This window comes from Dermacentor albipictus, chromosome 1 (assembly GCF_038994185.2).
Source record: "Dermacentor albipictus isolate Rhodes 1998 colony chromosome 1, USDA_Dalb.pri_finalv2, whole genome shotgun sequence".
Classification (NCBI taxonomy): Eukaryota; Metazoa; Arthropoda; class Arachnida; order Ixodida; family Ixodidae; genus Dermacentor; species Dermacentor albipictus.
In genome coordinates this window covers 51,168,433-51,187,463 of record NC_091821.1, presented here as the reverse complement: position 1 = coordinate 51,187,463, position 19,031 = coordinate 51,168,433, and the positions used below count along the sequence as shown (strand labels likewise).

The 19,031-nt window shown below is 45.5% G+C and overlaps 1 protein-coding gene across 2 annotated transcripts in view; it reads right to left on the bottom strand.

Moving 5' to 3' along the window:
* The window catches only part of LOC135912003 (uncharacterized), an 81,430-nt gene extending 64,775 nt beyond the window's left edge, over nt 1-16,655 (bottom strand). Inside the window, exons 1-4 of one of the 2 annotated variants that reach the window (XM_065444383.2) lie at nt 16,329-16,655; nt 15,582-15,767; nt 11,130-11,257; nt 3,580-3,709 (exon numbers count right to left, since the gene is read on the bottom strand). In XM_065444383.2, coding sequence (XP_065300455.1) covers nt 3,580-3,709; nt 11,130-11,257; nt 15,582-15,767; nt 16,329-16,445 — 561 coding nt within the window. In that variant the 5' untranslated portion in view covers nt 16,446-16,655. The other variant, XM_065444384.1, reaches the window with a different exon arrangement.
* Nucleotides 16,656-19,031: the final 2,376 nt, after the last annotated feature.

Genomic DNA, 19,031 nt, shown 5'->3' with positions numbered 1-19,031 from the left:
TTAGACCAGTGAGCACACATGTGCCTAACTCCTGTGGTGACCCCAATAGTGACCCCCTTAGTGGCGGCATCTGTCCCAGCACAGCTTAGAGCACAGTGAATGCACTGAACACACATAAAAAAATCTCCTGTCGAAAATCTCCCGCCTATTTTTGGACTGCTCTAGAAATATTTTCAAGGAATAACCGAAGCCCACAATGTATGATTACCATAGATACCCGATTCCCTAATGCGTGCCTTAATTACTTTTTAAGAAAATTGGGCTGAAAACTGCCTGCACAGTATGACACGAAACCAAAACCGCCTGCTCGGCATTTGCATGCTTTACCACATAACACATATGTATTGTGGCAAAGATTAGAAAGCTGGCTGCCATTGTGCAACACATATTTCTCTTGAAAAATATCTGGTGTACATTAGATTTCTACTTTGGTTAGGAGCTTTAATATCGTTTCTATGCTAGTTCTCTACTTTGGAGACACAGAAAGTGGGCACCTATTTCATTGGGGTGCGTGTTAGAATTGGGCAAATACTGGTAAAAGAATAAGTGGTGTGTTTTGGCATTTTTTTTTTCTGTGTCTTGTGCAGTTCGACCTGCCAGATAATTCGATCAATTTCATCGGTCCCACCCGGGTCGAGTTAACAGAAGTAAACTGTATCTATGATACATAGCAAACGCAGCAACATGCAACTGTAGTGCTTACGCACAGCATTTGCTATGTGCATAACAGGGCTGGAGTGCGTGCTTGCACTCATGTGCTCCAGTCTGGCCGTGCCACGTGGTGCGGACTGGCTTTCTTCTGCACCAGCTTGACCGACAGATAGTAGCTACATCCAATTTGCACATTTTGAAGTGCTGTCAATAGCTCCATACGAAGCAATGTCTGCCAAAGCGTCTAGATAGGACTGAGCGTGCACTGACAAGCATACGTGTGGTCTGACCTTATGTTTCACATGTTTACAGGCCAGTCGAGTGCTCAAAACTAATTACAATTAGCAAAATCCAGTGGCTATGACGCCAATAAGCAGTGTGGCCAAAGTTTGGTTCGTACGCAAGCGGTCGAGCGTGAGCAGACAATAATTACGTAATTTTTATCTTCGAAATGGAAATCTTTGCTTGCTTCAGCTTGTTTATTAAACTGTGTCAATAAACATAGACAGTAACAGTAGGAAAAAGCACACTAATCGAAACATCCTTCTTGACTGACGTCAGCTATCAGCCAATAGCAGCCGTCTATGGGAATCTTGCATGTGACGACATATGCAAGCCACCAGCAGCTTTGAAACAGGTGAGGAGAAGGCCTCGTTTGAAAACAGTGTTTGAGAAAATAGTGACTTCGTGCTCCACTTGTGAGCTCCACATGCTGTGCACGACTGCAAAATTTGGCTGTGCTGTTGCTATCCACGGACTGTGCTTTTTCATCAAACCCAAGAGGTGGCTCAGGACCCCTTTAAAGCATTCACTGTATGCCCCCTTTTACTCTTTTCATGACTTGTACAGCCAAAATGACTAGCTGAAGCTGACATGCCACTAAAAATATTCTTTTCTACTTGTCATTCTCATGTTAGTACAATAAATGAGAAGAAAGGAGGTTAACCAAAGGGCACAATTTTTATTAGTCATAGCATAAGAAGCCAACAAACATTGACAACAAGGACAACATAGAGGAAATTACTTGTGCTTAATAAATGAAATAAAGAAACGATAAATTAATGGAAATGAAAGTGGATGACAAAACAACTTGCCGTAGGTGGGGAACGATCACACAGCCTTCGCATGATTCCATTAATTTATCATTTCTTTATTTCATTTATTAAGCGCACGTAATTTCCCCTACGTTGTCCTTGGTGTCAGTGTTTGTTAGCTTCTTATGTCATGTTATTGCAAGTCACATGTCTGCATGAGTGTAAGTTCATGCAGACACTAGTGCCAGGTTTCTCTCTCGTAATTTGTGTATAAAGCTCTATGGCGCAGCCGAAAATAGGCCCCAGATTGTGTCTGTATACTTAATGGCCATCTAGCCATTCCACTTCAATGATATATACACAATCCAGGTACTCATTTTTCACAGTTTGATTTATAGAATGCAGGTTTTTGTACAGATCCTAGCATACAGGTTTGTGGGGATCGTCATGGGACCAAGCTGTCTTTAAAAGCTCACTGTTTTAATGCTGCAAGCAGCCAAGATTGTTAGAAAAAGCGTTGCTGTCAAAGAAGTCCATAAACAGTCGTAGAGGACAGCTTCTAAAGTCATTCTAGATACGATAATAATTTATAGAGCTCTTGGTTTTGTGGGTGCAAACATGGTGGAAGAATTGACTACCTGTCAGAACGACGCTGTTGCGCTGACAATTTTTTTTGGTCGTGGTTTATATCTCTCTCAGCAGATGGCACGGATAATTGGGGGGTCAACCACAGCAGCTGGCACGGTGTGCAGGGCTTCTTAAACATGTGCGCACGTAAAAGGATCGCTAGTAAATTAACCCATATATGCCTTTGTGCTAGTCTAAGTGTCTGGCGAACCTTTGGCAAGCAAGCTTAGGTATATCCTCTTAAATATCTAAGCTTAGTAGCCCTATCCAGACTTCATGTGCTTTGCAACTCATGGAAGTCCACTGTAGAGACCTGTGATTACTGGGGAGCCACACATAAATAATTTCTGGGGTTAATAGGCCACAGTTTCAGAGCTTTTCGATACAGCTTCACGAGCGCACATGGGATGAAGCATATAAAAGTAATTTCGGAGTGATTCATGGTCACGCTGGCAAATTGGCTCTTCAAATTGCACTTTTCATTGTTATTAACATTGTACTCGTGCTTTTCTGTTTTCACTAAGAAACTAAGAAAGAGAGCATACCCAACCCCCAAGTATACACTAAAATTATTAAATTGCACAGATTCTTTGAAATGCATGCACTGGAGGAATAAAACGGCAAGTGCAAAGTTCTTCAAGTTGTGCTCATAGGACGAGAAATTACAGCTTGCCGAGTGCAGCGATGTTTGTAGTTAGCATGCATGCCAGCCATTAAGACGTACGATGATGGATGACCGCACTGCAGATTAAGATCAAAGAGGGTAGGTGGTTTCTTGTTGCGTATTCAATTTTTCTTCGCGAACAGCATGGGAAGCAGTAATACAGAATAGGCAAGAGCTAGTAGTGCCTCAGAAAAAGTAACATAGTGTGTTATAAGGCCGTTTTGCAGTGAAATACGCGAGTGCGAGACCTCACGCCACTAGGAGACGACAGAAAAAGATGACCCCGCAACACTGTAGCGCTCCTGCTGGCAAAGAGAGGAAGCCCGAACAGAACTGTGGTCAGCTCGCTCAGCAGACAGACAGCGCCGTTGAGACACCTGTCTAGTCTTCCACCGTGGATCCAACCATAAATACTAAATTGGACTGTACAGGGCAGGTATCTTGATAAAAAAAAATTGGCATAATATTTGTAAATGTAAATTGCATTGCTCATGGATGGCACAAACCAGCAACTTCAACACGATAAGTTCTGGCTGCTGGCAGTACTGCAGCTACTGTGTTAACAAAACATTTGAAAGAGAAGTACAAATGCCTGTGGCCAACCTGCTTCGGAAGTTTCTCATATCTGGATAATAATTTCTTGAAGTCCTCCACAGAATTGAACACCATGTAGTCAATGGTCTGGAAGATGTCCACATGGACTCCTTCAATGAAGGTGATTGGATAAAGGTGGCTGTTGGGAAAGGATCAACACAAATTTCAAGATTAATGACAGAAATGAACTGAAAATTGTGCTGTTAACTAATAATTAACAGCACAATGCGATTTTCGGTATGGCATTGATTGCTGTAAACTAACGTTGTCACATGTTCAGAACATTTCAAAGCATGGCAAAGCTTAATTTAAGAAGTCTGAAGAATAATGCACTGAAGTTTGGCCATGATTTGCATTGACGTTGGAAGTTAGCTGAACTGAAAAATATTGGAGTATCCTGCATTTACACATGCCACAATCAATTTTGCCACTGTCTTGAAATGTGCAAAATACTACAGTCAAACCTCAATATGATGAAGCGTCATCCATAAACGCCAGCTTGTGCAAAATTAATAACTTCAGCAGATGTAACAGCAGAAGCAGAGGGCGGAAATAGCAAGTGTATATTTTTAAATGTTTGCTTAGAGCACACACTTCTTGTGTGATACATACAGACTTTACTAATGATAATTTACATTTAGGCACACACACCCTTAGCAGCAAAAGTGAAACAGCATATACTGACAAGCAACAGATCGTTCCTTAGACCACCATGGCTTTTTCAGCAACATTGTTGTTGCTGATTTCCCCTGTTCCAGAAACTTGTCTGGAGTTACCCGTTAGCATTCTTTCATGATCAGAAGACTTCCAAGGCTGTGTGTGGTTGGAGGCCGACGAGAGAAACATTTTCGCAAGGAGAACTCATTTTTCGTAAAACTTGACGAAACATTCATAAAATCATAGAAGAATCCCTAATTCGTTAAGTTTATGACTATTCGGGAGAGTTGTCAGGTATGTGCATCTAATAACAATAGCTTAATTACTGTATTTGCACGATTCTAACTTTTCTTTAATAAAAGGTGTGTTAAAATTGGCCGGCGTGTTACAATTGTAACTAATTCTACTCAAACTAAAAAATGAAACCGTTTCTTAAAAAAAAAAAAAAAGCTCTATGCAAGGTAGCTAGCCACACTGCCATCGAGCCGTCTTAAGAAAGCGACACTCGGAGACATCGCAAAGTGGGTCAATGGTGCATGGAATACCCTCGCACAGAGGATGGTTGCGTTAGCCTCCAGAAATGTGACATTTCTGGTGCATTCAATTGAACTGATGACTCTCTGTGGCCAGTAGACAGCAAAAAGGAGGTGTTGTCAGACTCTGATAGCCACTAGCTGCTAAGATTCTGCTGTTGTGCATGTCTGTGTGCCTTTGTATGTTTCATAATATTATGTCAACACGGTATGCATCGACTCAGGTTTCGTTAATTGATGTGCGTGGCAGAATCGGCACTGTCGTGTTGTTAGTTTTGGTTTTGATACCCCATATGGAAACTCTGAACGACTGTGGCATTGTTGTCCCCATGATGTCATCGGGTGTAAAAAAACAAAGGGTGTCATTCATTGGGTTATGGCTGGTTGCCTTTCTTTTTCCTCGGCCCGTAGGCCGCGATACCACATTGGTGACGAGGGTTCTAGTTCGTTCAAATTTTCTTTCTGAAGGCGTTATCTCCTCTGCAGCCACGCTGGCCACGTCATGAGTTTCTCCAGCCTTGCTCCGCCGCCACCATATTTGCCTGCACAGGGGCTGCCCACCGGTTCCATTGCCGCAATGGTTTCGCATGTTTTAGACCTTTCTTTTGGCATCCGGAGCATCTGCCTTTCACCCCGAACGATGCAAAGCCCTCTTGTTACACAGCCTGGGTATTGAAGGTAAGCATATTTTCTTCACTCTGCCATCCCAAGTCTCCAAAACCGCCCCACCGGCTTCCACCGTGACAGCTTCCGATGAGGCCAAAAAGTCGCCCACTGCCCCATCATCATACAACCAAGCCGTCGCTGCGTTAACGCAGCATTGTGCCTCGGCAAGCAATGTTGTCGTGGAACATGGCATCGTCAACCGCCGTACCCAGCAACCAGGCGAGGACGTACAAGAGTACATCGCCGCTTTACGAGAGCTTGCTGCTTTGTGTTCTTTCATCGCCCTTGACGACTCCCTCCGCGACCAGTTCTTAGAAGGCATCAAGTCACAACACCTTCGTGGACAGTTGCTGCTAGAAGGTTTATCGCTCTCCTTTTCGCACGCCATGCTTCTAGCACAGCAACTGGAGCAGGCTGCTCAGAAAGTTCGCGAGCTTGCACCCGGCACATTCAGCAGGTAACTTCACGAGGCGTTCGGCGTTCAGGGGGTACAACGTGGCCGTGCTCATCTTTCTGTCGGTCTACTTTCTCCGAGTGCTCTCGCAACTCGAACAAGGTGTCACTGGACTGTTTTCGTTGTGATTTCTACCAGCATTGCCCCTCGTCATACCTGTCCAGAACAAGGTCGGCACTGTTTTCACTGTGGTCGCCTTGGGCACTTCCACCCAGTCTGTAACAAGCGACAGCGTCATTCCACCGTTGCTGTCCATGAAGTCGACTGGCAGGACTCGTCTGATGATGCTGAATGTTTGAGCGTTCTTACCATGATTGGCCCTGCTCGAGCTGGCATTTTTGTTGACATTTTCTTCGCCGGCAAGTCCTTGAAGTTTCTTGTTGACTCTGGATCGTCTGTTTCCATCCTGGAAGAGAACATTTTCCAGCAGTATTTTGTTGACGTGTCACTTCTTTCCGCTCCATGAGTGAAGCTTATCGATTACTCTAAGTGCTCCATTTCCATATGTGGTTGCTTCTTCACGGAAGTCACATTCAAGGGACACACGGCCTACCTACGGTTCTATGGTGGACCTTAAGGCACATCCATCCTTGGAATTGATGCAATCAAGGCTTTTGACGTGCACATTGAAGGGTTGTCTCTGCATTGCTTTGAAACATTGACCATGCCAGCGACACTTGACGTAGCCCAGCCCTCGGGCCCGTGCCAAGTTTCACCACCCAACCCTCTTCCGAAGACCCTGTCTAGTGAGTTTGGCTCCCTCTTTACGCCAGACCTTGGTCTCGCCGAAGGTTTCGTCCATTGGATCAAGATACGACTCGCGGTGCCTCTTGTGGCAGCGGAACTTCGGCGCCTCCCACTCACATTCCGACCTCAAGTTTCGGAAGAGCTCTGTCAGTTGGAAGAACTAGATATCATCGAGTGCATTAATGTCTTGGAATGGGTGTCCCCCATCATCGTGGTAAGGAAGGACGGTGGCATTCAACTCTGTGTTGACCTCCGGGAACCTGACAGAGCAGTCATCGCTGACAGCTTTCCACTTCCTCACACTGAAGAGCTCCTGAATAGCCTCGTCAGTGCCACTACCTTCTTCAAGTTGGATCTTGCATCCACCTACCACTAGGTTCTGCTGCATCCCAAGAACTACTTGACTGCATTCGTGACTCATGACAGACTGCTCCGTTTCAAGCGGGTACGCTTTGGGCTAGTGTCTGCCCCTGCAGCCTTCAGCGATTGATGTCACAGATTCTCAAAGGGTGCTCTGGCGTTCTGTTTTACATTGACAATATCATTGTGTTCAGCAAGACCGAACAAGAGCACCTAACAAACTTGACTGCTGTTCTGCACCGCATAAAGGCAGTTGGACTTAAGCTCAATCCCAAGTACACCTTTTGCATCGAGGAATTGTCTTTCTTGGACGGAAGGTATTTCTTGGAAGGTATTTCATCGCTGCCAGAGAAAGTTAATTCTATTCTGAACACTCCCGCTCCCACTGATGGCGCTGGTTTGCATTCGTTTCTCGGTCTAGTCGAGTGCTATGCCAAGTTTGTTCCCTGCCTTGCTGGAGTCGTGTACCTGATGTGCGCTCTGCTCCAGAAGAATCAACCTTTCATCTGGAGTGATGCCGTCGACGCTAGTTTTCAAAAGGTCAAGTTCCTGTTGTCATCCCGCAAAGTACTTCATACGTTTTATCTCACTCTTCCGGTGGTTGTCTCCATGGATGCTTCTGACTGCAGCCTTGGCGCCGTTATTCAACAAATGAATGGGCGCCAGCTACGCACAGTCGCCTTCGTACCTCACACACTCTCTCCAGAAGAGAGGAAGTATGCAGTTGGCGAACGAGAAGCACTTGCGTGCATCTGGGCCTCTGAGCGTTGGCCCACATACGTCTAGGAACGGCGCTTCACACTTCATACGGACCACCAAGACTTGGTCTCTCTTCTGTTGTCTCAAGGCTCAGGAAGATGCCCCCTTTGTATGGCACGCTGGTCAGAGTGTCTTCTGCGCTACAACTATATGATGGAATACCGCAAGGGGTGAGAGAATCAAGTTGCGGATGCACTGCCCCGCCTTCCAGTGTCTGTTTGCAGCAAGATGCTTCGTTCAACGCAGAGGTCATGTCTCTCATTGGTCCACTCTGCCTCACCAAAGAACAGTTCCAGCCGGCCCTGTGTGAAGATGTTACCTTGGAGCGAGTCAAGGCTTACGTCGCATCAGCTTGGCTCCTCACAAGTCCATGCTGGGTGAACTTCAGCCATTCTTCGCAGTGCGTGAAGAACTGTCTGTGGGCAACGACCTGATTTTGCATGGAGAATGGCTCGTAGTTCCTTCTTCCCTTACCCCACAGGTCATTTCCACCACACACGAAGCCCACCCTGGGATAGTTTGCACCATGGCAAGACTACGAGAGCAGTTTTGGTAGCCTGGCATGGACTAGCAAGTGGAAATTGCCATCCACAACGGCTTAGTCTGCCAGGCTGCAGACAAGAGTGCCAAGATTGCAGTAATTCCGCTGCAACCTGTGCACCTGCCAGAGCGTCCATGGCAGGAGGTCGCCATAGACATCGTCGGTCCCATGGAAAGAGCGCCGCACGATTGCAGATTTGTTATTACCTTCATAGACTACTTTTCCAAGTGGCCTGAAGTAAAGTTTTGCAGCGAGGTGTCAACGCGCACAGTGGCAATCTTTCTGCTCTCAGTATTTTCTCGAGAGGGCTACCTCGACGAGATTGTGTGTGACAACGGGCCTCAGTTTTGTTCCCGGGAATTCAACCAGTTCCTGAAGGATCGTGCCATTTGCCTCTCGCACTCTTCGGTGTACTAACCCCAGGCGAATGGACTTGTAGAACGATTTAACCATGTTTTCAAGAAGTTCGTGCAGACAGCTTTGCTGGAACATCGACCACTCTGCCCAGTGGTCATCGAATACCTTAGCATCTACCTGTGCACACTACATGCGACCACAGGAGTTGCCCCGGCTCTGTTGCTGCATAGAAGTCTGCCGAGAACATGCCTGGATGTCATCGGACACCCATTGTCTTCCTTCTTCAAGCACCAAGCTACCGAGCTCTGTCAGCTGTATTGTCAGGTGAAGCACAAGCAAGAGAGCAGCAAGAAGCAGATAGATTTGCATCAAGCCGCGAAGAAGACTAACATCGCAGTTGGTGACTTCGTCTGGGTGAGGAACATTCTGTGACTTTCAAAGGAGACTCCTCGTTTGGCAGTCCCCGAAAAGTGCTGAAGCAGCACGGACAGTCCTCTTTTCGCCTCGTTGATGGCAGGACCTGGAATGCATCCAAGCTTGCCAAAGTCCCTTCAGGTCCATGTACTCTGCGTTCAGAGGAGACCTGGAACATGCAAGAGGCTAGCACACCAAGGTTCCCGTCACCAGGGCCACTCATGCTGCTTTCGACCCAGACGTGCCTTTGCCACAAGCAGGTGAGCTTTTCCCTGTTGTTGTGGCTGATCGGGATACTCCCGACTCGGACCCCCCTGAACTGCAACCGGGTCCGGCTCCTGTTCGCGTCCAACCGCCACGGGCAAGACAACCTCCAAAATGTCATGTAGACTATGTGTGACAAATCTATAAGTTTTTTTTTGTTCTTTTCGTATAGTTTATGTTGTTTTGAACCTTTTGTAGAGATAATTTTTTCTTTGTAGGAAGAGAATGGAGTTTTCATGGGTTTTGTATATAAAATTTGTAGTTGCTGCTGAGTGTACTTGCGTTAAATGATGTTCCTTCGTTGTTGACCAGTCACCATTTTTCACTGCCTTATATTTCCCTCGTGAGCGCGAGTTGTTAATGTACAAAGCACCTTGCAGTACTAACCCACTAACAGCTTACTAAACCACTGAAACTTTTAAGGGGGGAATATGTTATGTCGTTAGTTTTGGTTTCAATAACCTGTCTGGAAACCCTGTGGATAACTGTGGCGCTGCTGTTCCGATGTATATAATTGGGTCTCAGAAAATAAAGGGGATCACTCGTTGGGTTATGGCTGGTTGGCTCTCTTCTTCGTTGGCCTGTAGGTCGCGATACCACAGGCACCAAGTTATTTTTTATATATATTTGGGTAGTAATATAACTGCGCATTACAATTGGTGGCACGGTAAAATCATGCAAATGTGGTATATCCAGTACCGATTATAGAAGCATACATGCTGATGCTGGCAAAAAAAAAAATTAGGAACAGCAATTGGGTCAATGCAAGAGAAATGTAGAAGTGCGATGCCTCCATCATGCCAGCAAAGTATTTCTTGTACATTTTGATGGCTTCTTGGTCACTTGCCGTGCTGATGCATTGCGTGTGAGCAATGCCAAATTACAAACACACACTTTGAATTGTTAATATGGATCACACGAAGCTGGATTGCTACCTGTGGGCCAGCCAAGCCAAATCAATGGCCATGACGTACAAGCACAATGAGAATGTATTGTTTGAAGCAGCGCTTGCCGAGTGTTTGGCATTTTTGCTACTAGAATACACATTTTGAGCTATGAGAAAATATATGCGTTGCTGGAAGCAATATTGTCTCGAATCTTGCCTTTGCAGCTTTATTATAGCAGTGAAAAATTGGTGAAATAAAGCACCACCAACCAAATCTTAGATTCCCTTTGTTATATCTAATAATTCATTATTTCAATCTTCATTAAATTTTTTCAGTATCAACTGTACTGAAATATGTGCTGATGTAGGATCAAGGAGGAAGCATACTGCAGGATAACATTTGGTTTCAAACTGATACGCCATGAACAGATTTTAACACAACAAAATTGCTGCTAAAGACTTTTTAGAGTGCAGCTCTTAGGTGCCCATTCCTCGGTTGAGCATTGCCGTCCCTCTCTAGTACCACTGCTTGTGTGTTCGTCGTTGTCTTCTTCCACAGAGGCTCTGATGCTGCTCATCATTCCAGCGTTCCCATACTGCCCCTTGCACTCGTCCCCCTGCTCACATCTTCGTTGTCGTCTTATTCCATAGCTGGCTCTGATGTCGCTCATCATGCCAGCATTCCCATACTGCCTCTCCCTCTGCGAAGGTGCTAACAGTACTGGCCTGCTGCCAGTTGGTACGGTGATTTTGGTCTCAAATTTTTTGCCTCAATATATTGTGAAATGAAAACATGAATACAGCTGTGCTCAAACTTCACATTAAGGAGTATTGTAATCGGACACTTGTTTTGCACATCAAAAAGAGGAACAGACACACACACATACACAGAAAAAAAGAAGACAGAAGCATTTACAGCACCCATGTGTGTCAAGACCACGAAGGTAGCCCTCCAGCCCATCAATCAGTATGTTCAGGCTTGATATGGACCACTGGTTCTCCAACTTGGGCAGCTCTTCTGCCTTTCTGAGGAAATACTGCACTTTCTCCTGCACAATAAAAGTACCTGTTAGACAACTGCAACTTTGGAATAAATTACCTTTAAAATCTACACAACGTTGAAACAAGCAACGGAAGTGGCCATTTTTGGCCAGTAACACAGTAAACTGACCTTTTCTTTAAGATTTTTTTGTTTCTGATGGCACTGAAGATGCAAAATCTTTCTTGATTACAAAATTTACCATCGATGAAGCTAAATAATTTTGGCAGTACTCAGCAATACAGCCACACAGTTGCACTTCTTTACTTAAAGCACCATCTTAATTAATGCTTTGTCTATTGCAGCACCTAAAAATGACAGGATTATCCCATCAGAATTTAAGCGTGTCGGCTGATCATGACAAAGAGATGAAGAAGAGGATGCAGGCAGTGCTGTGTACGTAATCTTGTTTTGTCCTTGTCCTGTGTTGTGCACTTCAAAATTCAATATTATTTCAATACAGTTACAGGAAGTATTTCACTGACTATATCCACTCCTCTTCATAAAATTACCATTGCTTAACCTGCAATGTGCATTCTTTCATCCAAAAATTATTGTTCTGGTTTACTGGCAGCTGCTTCAATTGTGTGCTAAACAGCTAAACCAAGCTACTTAAAAACATGCAGATACCGCGCACTGTGGGAATCGATGTAAGAGAAGCTTTCTGTGCTGGTTGCTTTGATTGACGATAATTAGCACCAATATTGATGGTGAAAGCTTAATTTCCTCAACATTTAGTCTAACATGAGAGTGGTGAGTTGATATTAAACGTTACCTTGCATGCAACACTGCTGTTTGTCAGCGTAGTACACAGAACCCATGGGGAGAGGTGCTTGCTTGAGGTGCTGTTGTGCGCCATATTTCATAACCTCTGAGCGGGTTGAGCATTGTCACTGCCTCACATGGCACATCGCATCGTGGCAAAAGTATTAAACTTGAATTGAATGATGGGGCTGTACATGCCAAAACCACAATCAGATCATGAGGCATGCCGTAGTGGCATGCCTCATAATTTTGACACCGTGATGTTCTTTAACGTCTCCCAAAATCGAAGTGCACATGCGTTTTCTATTTCGCCCCCGTTGAAATGCGGCTGCCGCGGTCGGAAACGATCCGCAACCTCTAGCAATGCTATAGCCACAAAGCTACCGTGGCGGGCACAGAAGTGTTGATTTGATGGTCGACCGCTTTCGTAGTGCTGTCTAGACCCTGCCGTGTGCTTTAATTAATGTGGCCCTGCTTATGCACACCCAGCGTAATTTGTCCACTCGACATATTTGCATGGTGGTAATTTTTCAGAAATAGCAGGAACATACTGTACCGTACCTTAAACTTAAGCTTATACAATTTTCCTGCAACCGCTGTCATATAGCAGTAGGGTTTCCTTGCCTTCTCAGGTCACCTCTGCCCTTCCCCTCGTATGGGAACTGTCTCTTCTCCTCGCTCCTCTCTACAGTTCTATGTACCCTCTGGACTCGCACGTTAGTAGAAAGGGAAACGCTGGAGTTTCCGCAATAGTTTTGAGGGGGTCATAGATAATTACAGCTGCCAAGAGGCTAATGTGGCGACACCCAAGGAGTGCCAGAAGGCATTGTCCACATTTGGCGCGGTGAGGTCCAAGAGTCTCTCGCATCACCTTTCCTTTCTGCCGTGCTCCTTTCATGTATACACATGCCCTAAACCACCCCCCGACCAACGCGGTGCGGGAAAGTCAAAGGAAGAGGCAAAGAAAGCTTTGTTTTAAAACATCCAAGATTGAAACCATGAAGCTTTTTCTCTGGAAAGCAGACACAGTTTTTTTTTTTAAAACTACATATACAACCATTTCTTTTACCATGTTACTTTGCAATAATGCATATGTAGTTAATTTCTTTCTTTTACTGCACCGGTATCATTAGAAAAATAATGTGGGAAGTGTTCGCAGCTGCCTCGTTTTTTAGATTTCTGCAGGACATGAATGTACAGTCATAAGACAGACTGTGACATAGGAAGGATAAGGTGGCACTGCTGTTTTTGCCAAGTGGTTTCAGCGCTATGTAGCACCAGTCCAATCAAATTGTATGCATACAAAAACTGTCAAACAAATTAAGTGTATGTCCACAATGATTTTGCTCTATTATCAGCTTTCTAGTACATCTCAAATTTGCATGTGAAACCCAGAAACATTTCTTTCTGTGCTGATATACCAAGGTGAGTAAAAAAATTATCGATAGTTTTCTGCTTTCTAAAACTTCTATTCACCACACTATCTTAAACAGCACTTTCTTTACGGGGTCACTATCTCACCACTAACTTTTGTGCTAGGTTGCACGTGATATACTGGTTCAGTTTTGAATATGGTGTGAGAAAGGACAGCTGCCCCACTTGTCGCATGCAGCAAGGAACAGCATGCAGTGATAGGACAAGCTTGGAGTCTGGAAAGTGCTCTTTCACAAAGAACTGTTGTCACTCCCAACAGTGCTATTGCACTGTACTGCCCTATTCTGTTTTAGTAAACAAGTTGATACTCAGTGCCCATGCTGTTTATTTCATATAGTGTTCCATCTTTAGCAGTGCAAATATCTCGCACACCTTAGGCTAATTCCTATTTTACCATTTGTGGCATTATGTAAGGCATTATCATGCAGTTATTTTGACTGTGATGTTCTCTTGTTGAACACATAAATATAGGTCAGTGGCTAGCACATTTCAAATGCTGAGCCTAGTATTACCTAACGTGAGTCAGGTACTGAGTTCTAATTTGAATATCTCTCAATAATCAAAGGCAGTGTTCAATGTTTACAATAAAGGTTTTGCAATAATAGCTCCTGTGAGCAAGTGGAATAACTGATGCATGCCAAATGTCACTGAGAAGTCATCAAAATTAAGCTCAGACCACTTGAGTAACATGCACCAAGTAGGCTACAAAGCAATGTGAGGAATTGAAGTTGTGATTTCATCAGCACTTGGGATTCTATACCAACTAGGTTTGATAACCAAATGGTAGGAATTTACGGTTGCTGCAAAGTTCCAAATAGTGGTGAAAAAGGTAATACATTTTCCAAAGCTTTTTTTTTTCACTGTGATGCTGGACCACTTAATAGCTTCACTGCAAAATTTACCAGATCTTCTTAGCAGTTTGCAATGGTTCTCAATTCAAGACATTTCTGCATTTAAATGAATTATGGCTTGTCGGCCCACCTTGTGTGGCTCCCAAGCCACGCCAGCTGTGCAATGGTACTATACACAAGCTGGGCATGTATGCGGAACAAATGCTTGCTTGTTTGTACTTTGATATGCATTCATCATCTGGGTTCTTGAGCAGCAGCCATCATGACTTTACACTAATAGGTTTCATTTGATCACATCTTGTAAAACCTGAAACAGATCATATATACATGAACATAGAACCTCTTGGGTGCAGATTAAATCTGCTCTGCTTTCTATTAAATCACATGCATGCTGACCCACAACTGAATTGGTGCAGTTATGAGAAAAATACACAAGCTAAAAAGGGAAACAGAAGAAAGGTGTTCAATTTTGTGCAGAACAGCCATCAAGGAAGATGCTGCTAAGGGCAGAGTGACCTCAGGTCAAAATGGTTGTTTCACTACAAATGAATATGTAGTAACGGCTCAGTAGTGCAAGCTGCTGGTCATTTTGTAAACAAATCTTGGTCCTAAAGAAAAATTGTGTGGTTTAATGTGTCAAGCCTACACACAAGCTATGAAGAATCTTGTGGTGGGGAATTTATGATTAATTTCGAGCACCTGGGGTTCTTTAACATGCATCCAAAGTATGCTACGCAAACAATTTTCTATTCTGCCTCCAACAGAATGTCGCGGCCACAGCCAGAAATTCAACCCGCAACCTTGTGCTCAGCAGCAGTACAGCATTGCTGCTGAGCAATGCTTCACCATACTGAGCTATCATGGCTTTCAACATAATACACACAGCTAGAGAACAGAGTTGCACGGAAGACAACTGCTTGTTTTGCTTATTTAACCTTTCCGTGCCATTATTGTTTTGTGCATAGCTGTTAAAAACAGCAATTCTGCCTAAATTCACATTCCTTCTGCGAGTGGGAGAACTCGCTTTTGTATAAACCGGGATGTTGAATGTGGCTTACTTGGCTGAGAGATGTCGCAAGGTATTGCTTCTGAACAAATTGACAAATCGTTCAGTCACGTTCAAATTGTTCAGATCAAGACTGTAATACACCTTTCTTCTTCCCCTTCAGTGGCAGTTCTTGCAGCTCAGATCGGAGATCGGTGAACCAACCGACAAAGTACATATAGACGCACTGCCAGGAAGCGAAAAAAAAAAAAAAAGAAGAAGAAGAAAGCGACACTCACTTTCCTGTCTTGAAACGACTTGATCGAGTATGACTCCAACAGGTGGTCGTAACCGTGAAAGCCGACCATGGTGGCTAACTCGGGGCTATCCTTCAGCCTCCACTGCCAAAACTCTTCAAACAGCTCGGTTGTCATTGCCTCCGGATCACTGTAGTAGTACCGATGTTGATAGTACCCGACAAAGGCCTGGATAGCAGATAGCGAGCGAAGTTGTAAGCAAAGTCGCGATGCCGCATGGGACAGGTAGCACTGTGAATCGTGTCACTTCCCGCATAAACAATGAGGTTGGTTCAGTGAACTAGAACGCGGGCACTCGGCGCTAGCGGTGAGCCAGCCGTCAGGATACAGGAAATGTAGTGGTGCTAGCCCGCTTTCAAGCGAAACTGATCAGCGCGCATACAATCAGTCACTTCGCCTCTGGCGATCAACACCCCCGTGAAAGAAATCAAGAATGAAAACAACTAGTCTTGAAGCAAGCCCGGGTATGTTCACGTAGTAAAAGAAGCAAGAGTTAAGTCATGAGTAAAGGCTACCTCACGCTTTCGATTCTCGTAGTCTTCAGTGGGCCAGTGCCGCAAAGCTTGCCCGATTTTATCCCCAGCCCCTGCGCTATTTCTTAGGAATCGACGTGCGACTGTAGCAGCACACGTAATACTGGTAAAACCGCTTTAGTGTTGCAAAGCAGCAAAGGCAGTCACGTTCAGTGGGCTTGGTTTCATGCACAAACGCACGTGCCGAGCGACGCACCTCGTAAGCATATGGAGAAATTGTGGCCAGCAGAAGTCCGCAGGCCGCTGCAAACGCCACCGGGAGCATGGCCTTCGAGATTGCGCGCGCTGGCACGTTTTGCTTCGGCCGCCTCATCTCATACAGCACGCTCCCCAGCAGAAAGTTCGCGCCTGCTCTACCGGCTGCGGAGGCTGCTGTAGAAGGCAGACCGCGCGATGGGACGGGCGGAGCCGCTGGATCATAACCTGCCAGCGCGCGCAATCTTGGAGGACATACCGGAAGAAATCCGCGGCACCAAGGCTGCCGTCCTCCGCGCCGCCAACGGCAGCAGCATGGGCAGCAACGAAAGCAGTGAGCAATGGCATGTGATGCAGGCGATGGGGGCGAACATACGCGTAAATGGAAGGAGTAGCACAGGGCGTTTCCAGTGGTTTTAACGCGCTAATGTAACATCCGGCGTCGGACTTCGCTTAGCGAAAAATCATTCCGAACCACAACCACTACAACCGCGCAGGCACTCCGCGTGGCGCAGAAGCGTTGCTGCGCCAGAAAAAATCGCGCAGTACAACCTAAACACAACCGACAGACGTGATAGCGTCGTAGTGTAATTTGAATATACCAGAAAACTTAATTCTGTTACGCGGAAACTCGATCGTAAAACACACATTTCCAGCCTTTCTACCATTCATAGACCGGCGCGCTGCGCTCGGTTCGTTGCAACACCACCATCCAGATGGCGCTTGCTTCCGCGCATCCGCGCAGAAATAGGCTAAAATGGGAGCAAATCGAAGAACAACTAAGGCAGGAGAACTTAATGGTTTATTGGTTTGTAGATACACATCTTAGGGACATGGAACAACCACCCTGTAACCCTGAGTATGCATGGGAACACTGCAACAGAGTGCAGGATAGCAGAAAAAGCGGAACCCGCCGCGGTTGCTCAGTGGCTATGGTGTTAGGCTGCTGAGCACGAGGTCGCGGGATCGAATCCCGGCCACGGCGGCCGCATTTCGATGGGGGCGAAATGCGAAAACACCCGTGCACTTAGATTTAGGTGCACGTTAAAGAACCCCGGGTGGTCGAAATTTCCGGAGTCCCCCACTACGGCGTGCCTCATAATCAGAAAGTGGTTTTGGCACGTAAAACCCCATATATTATTATATTAGAAAAAGCGGAGGAATTGGAGCACTCATTCATAAAAATACAAATTGGCAAAGGGTCAAACAGGAATGCAAGGAGCATTTATGGCTAAAAGGAAAAGTAGCAGGGGCGAAAACATTTCTAGGCTTTGTATACCTTTGGACAGGATCAAATGCTAAAGAGGAAAACAAAAACATGTTGGACTCTATAGCAGCGGACATCAATGAGCTAGGAAAATGATGTGAGATAATTGTATTAGGAGACATGAATGCGCATGTTGAAGGTATGGATGGGTACTGTTATGATTGGGGGTTCAGTCCTATCGCTCGTGATCTGGAGTCGGGCATGGATTAGAAGGTAGCTACCTTCTATGCCATCGTCCAACTATGCCATCGTCCAACCATGCCGTCGTCCAACTTATCCACCCTGAGGACGTTGATGAAGGGAAGGACTGCTTCTCATCGAGAACGAGGAATATATGGGTTTATTTACAGTATTTAAATCAGTCTAACATGACTGTTTGAGAAAGTACATCAGTCTAACATGACTGCTTGAGAGAGAGAGTCCTGAGCAGCCGCACAACAGCGGTTTTTAAACACTCGGTCCTACCCCGATACCCAGGTGACGGAAACGGCCGTCCAAGCACCGTAGGCGAGTTGACCAGGCACCGTAGGGGAGACGACCCGGCACCGTAGGGGCATTTATTCCCCGAACTTCAGCGCACCCGACGGCCGCCCAGTGTCTGGCGTCTTGGTCGGCGCGTGGGAAGGGGTGTCAGTAGACGTTCCCGCGGCTCAGTAACAATAGTTGGTCCGCCGAGCCCGTTTAGTTACCATGGCGACTTCGTCAAACTCGGCTCCAGCGACGGAGAGTCGAGGACGCACGTATTGTTGTTCACACACAGTCGACTTAGTCACGCCGTGGCTAGAGGTGTGCAGCGACGCTCCCGGAATGTCGCCTCCACAGTCGCAACTGGTTGGCAAAACTTGCACTGCAGCTGGCCGTTCTTAACAGTACACAGACTCCACAAGTAACATGCTGCTGGATATGTGTGAGAGGCATAACTTAGTTGTCTGTAACTCTACTGAGAAGTGTGACGGGATCATAATATGGGAGGTAGGGGGTCAACACTCGACAATAGATTATGCGTTAATGTCACATAGGATGTACGATAGATTAGGAGCCATGATTATAGATGAACAGAGCTCCAGAAGTATAGGTAGCGACCACAAACGTATCAAGTTGAGTTTTAAGAGGGAAACTAAGGCACGAACGACGCGTGAGGAAATGCCAGATGGGATTTTTCACTCAGAAGACTAAGTGGAAATAGCGGCCAAACAAATTGAAGAGGAAATATCAGAGGGTACGGAAACCGATTGGACTTACCCAAAGTTAATGAGACTATTTGAGCGTGAGCTAGGTAAGGCGCGAGGCAGGAAAACAAGGCAAGGGATACGAAAACTCAAGAGCTGGTGGGGTAAAGAGGTTAAGAAGGCCATAAAAAAACATCAGGAAGCCTCCAGGGAACACAGGTATTCCAAAAGTAAGGGAGAACCTGAAGCAGAAGTAGAGAAGAAATTG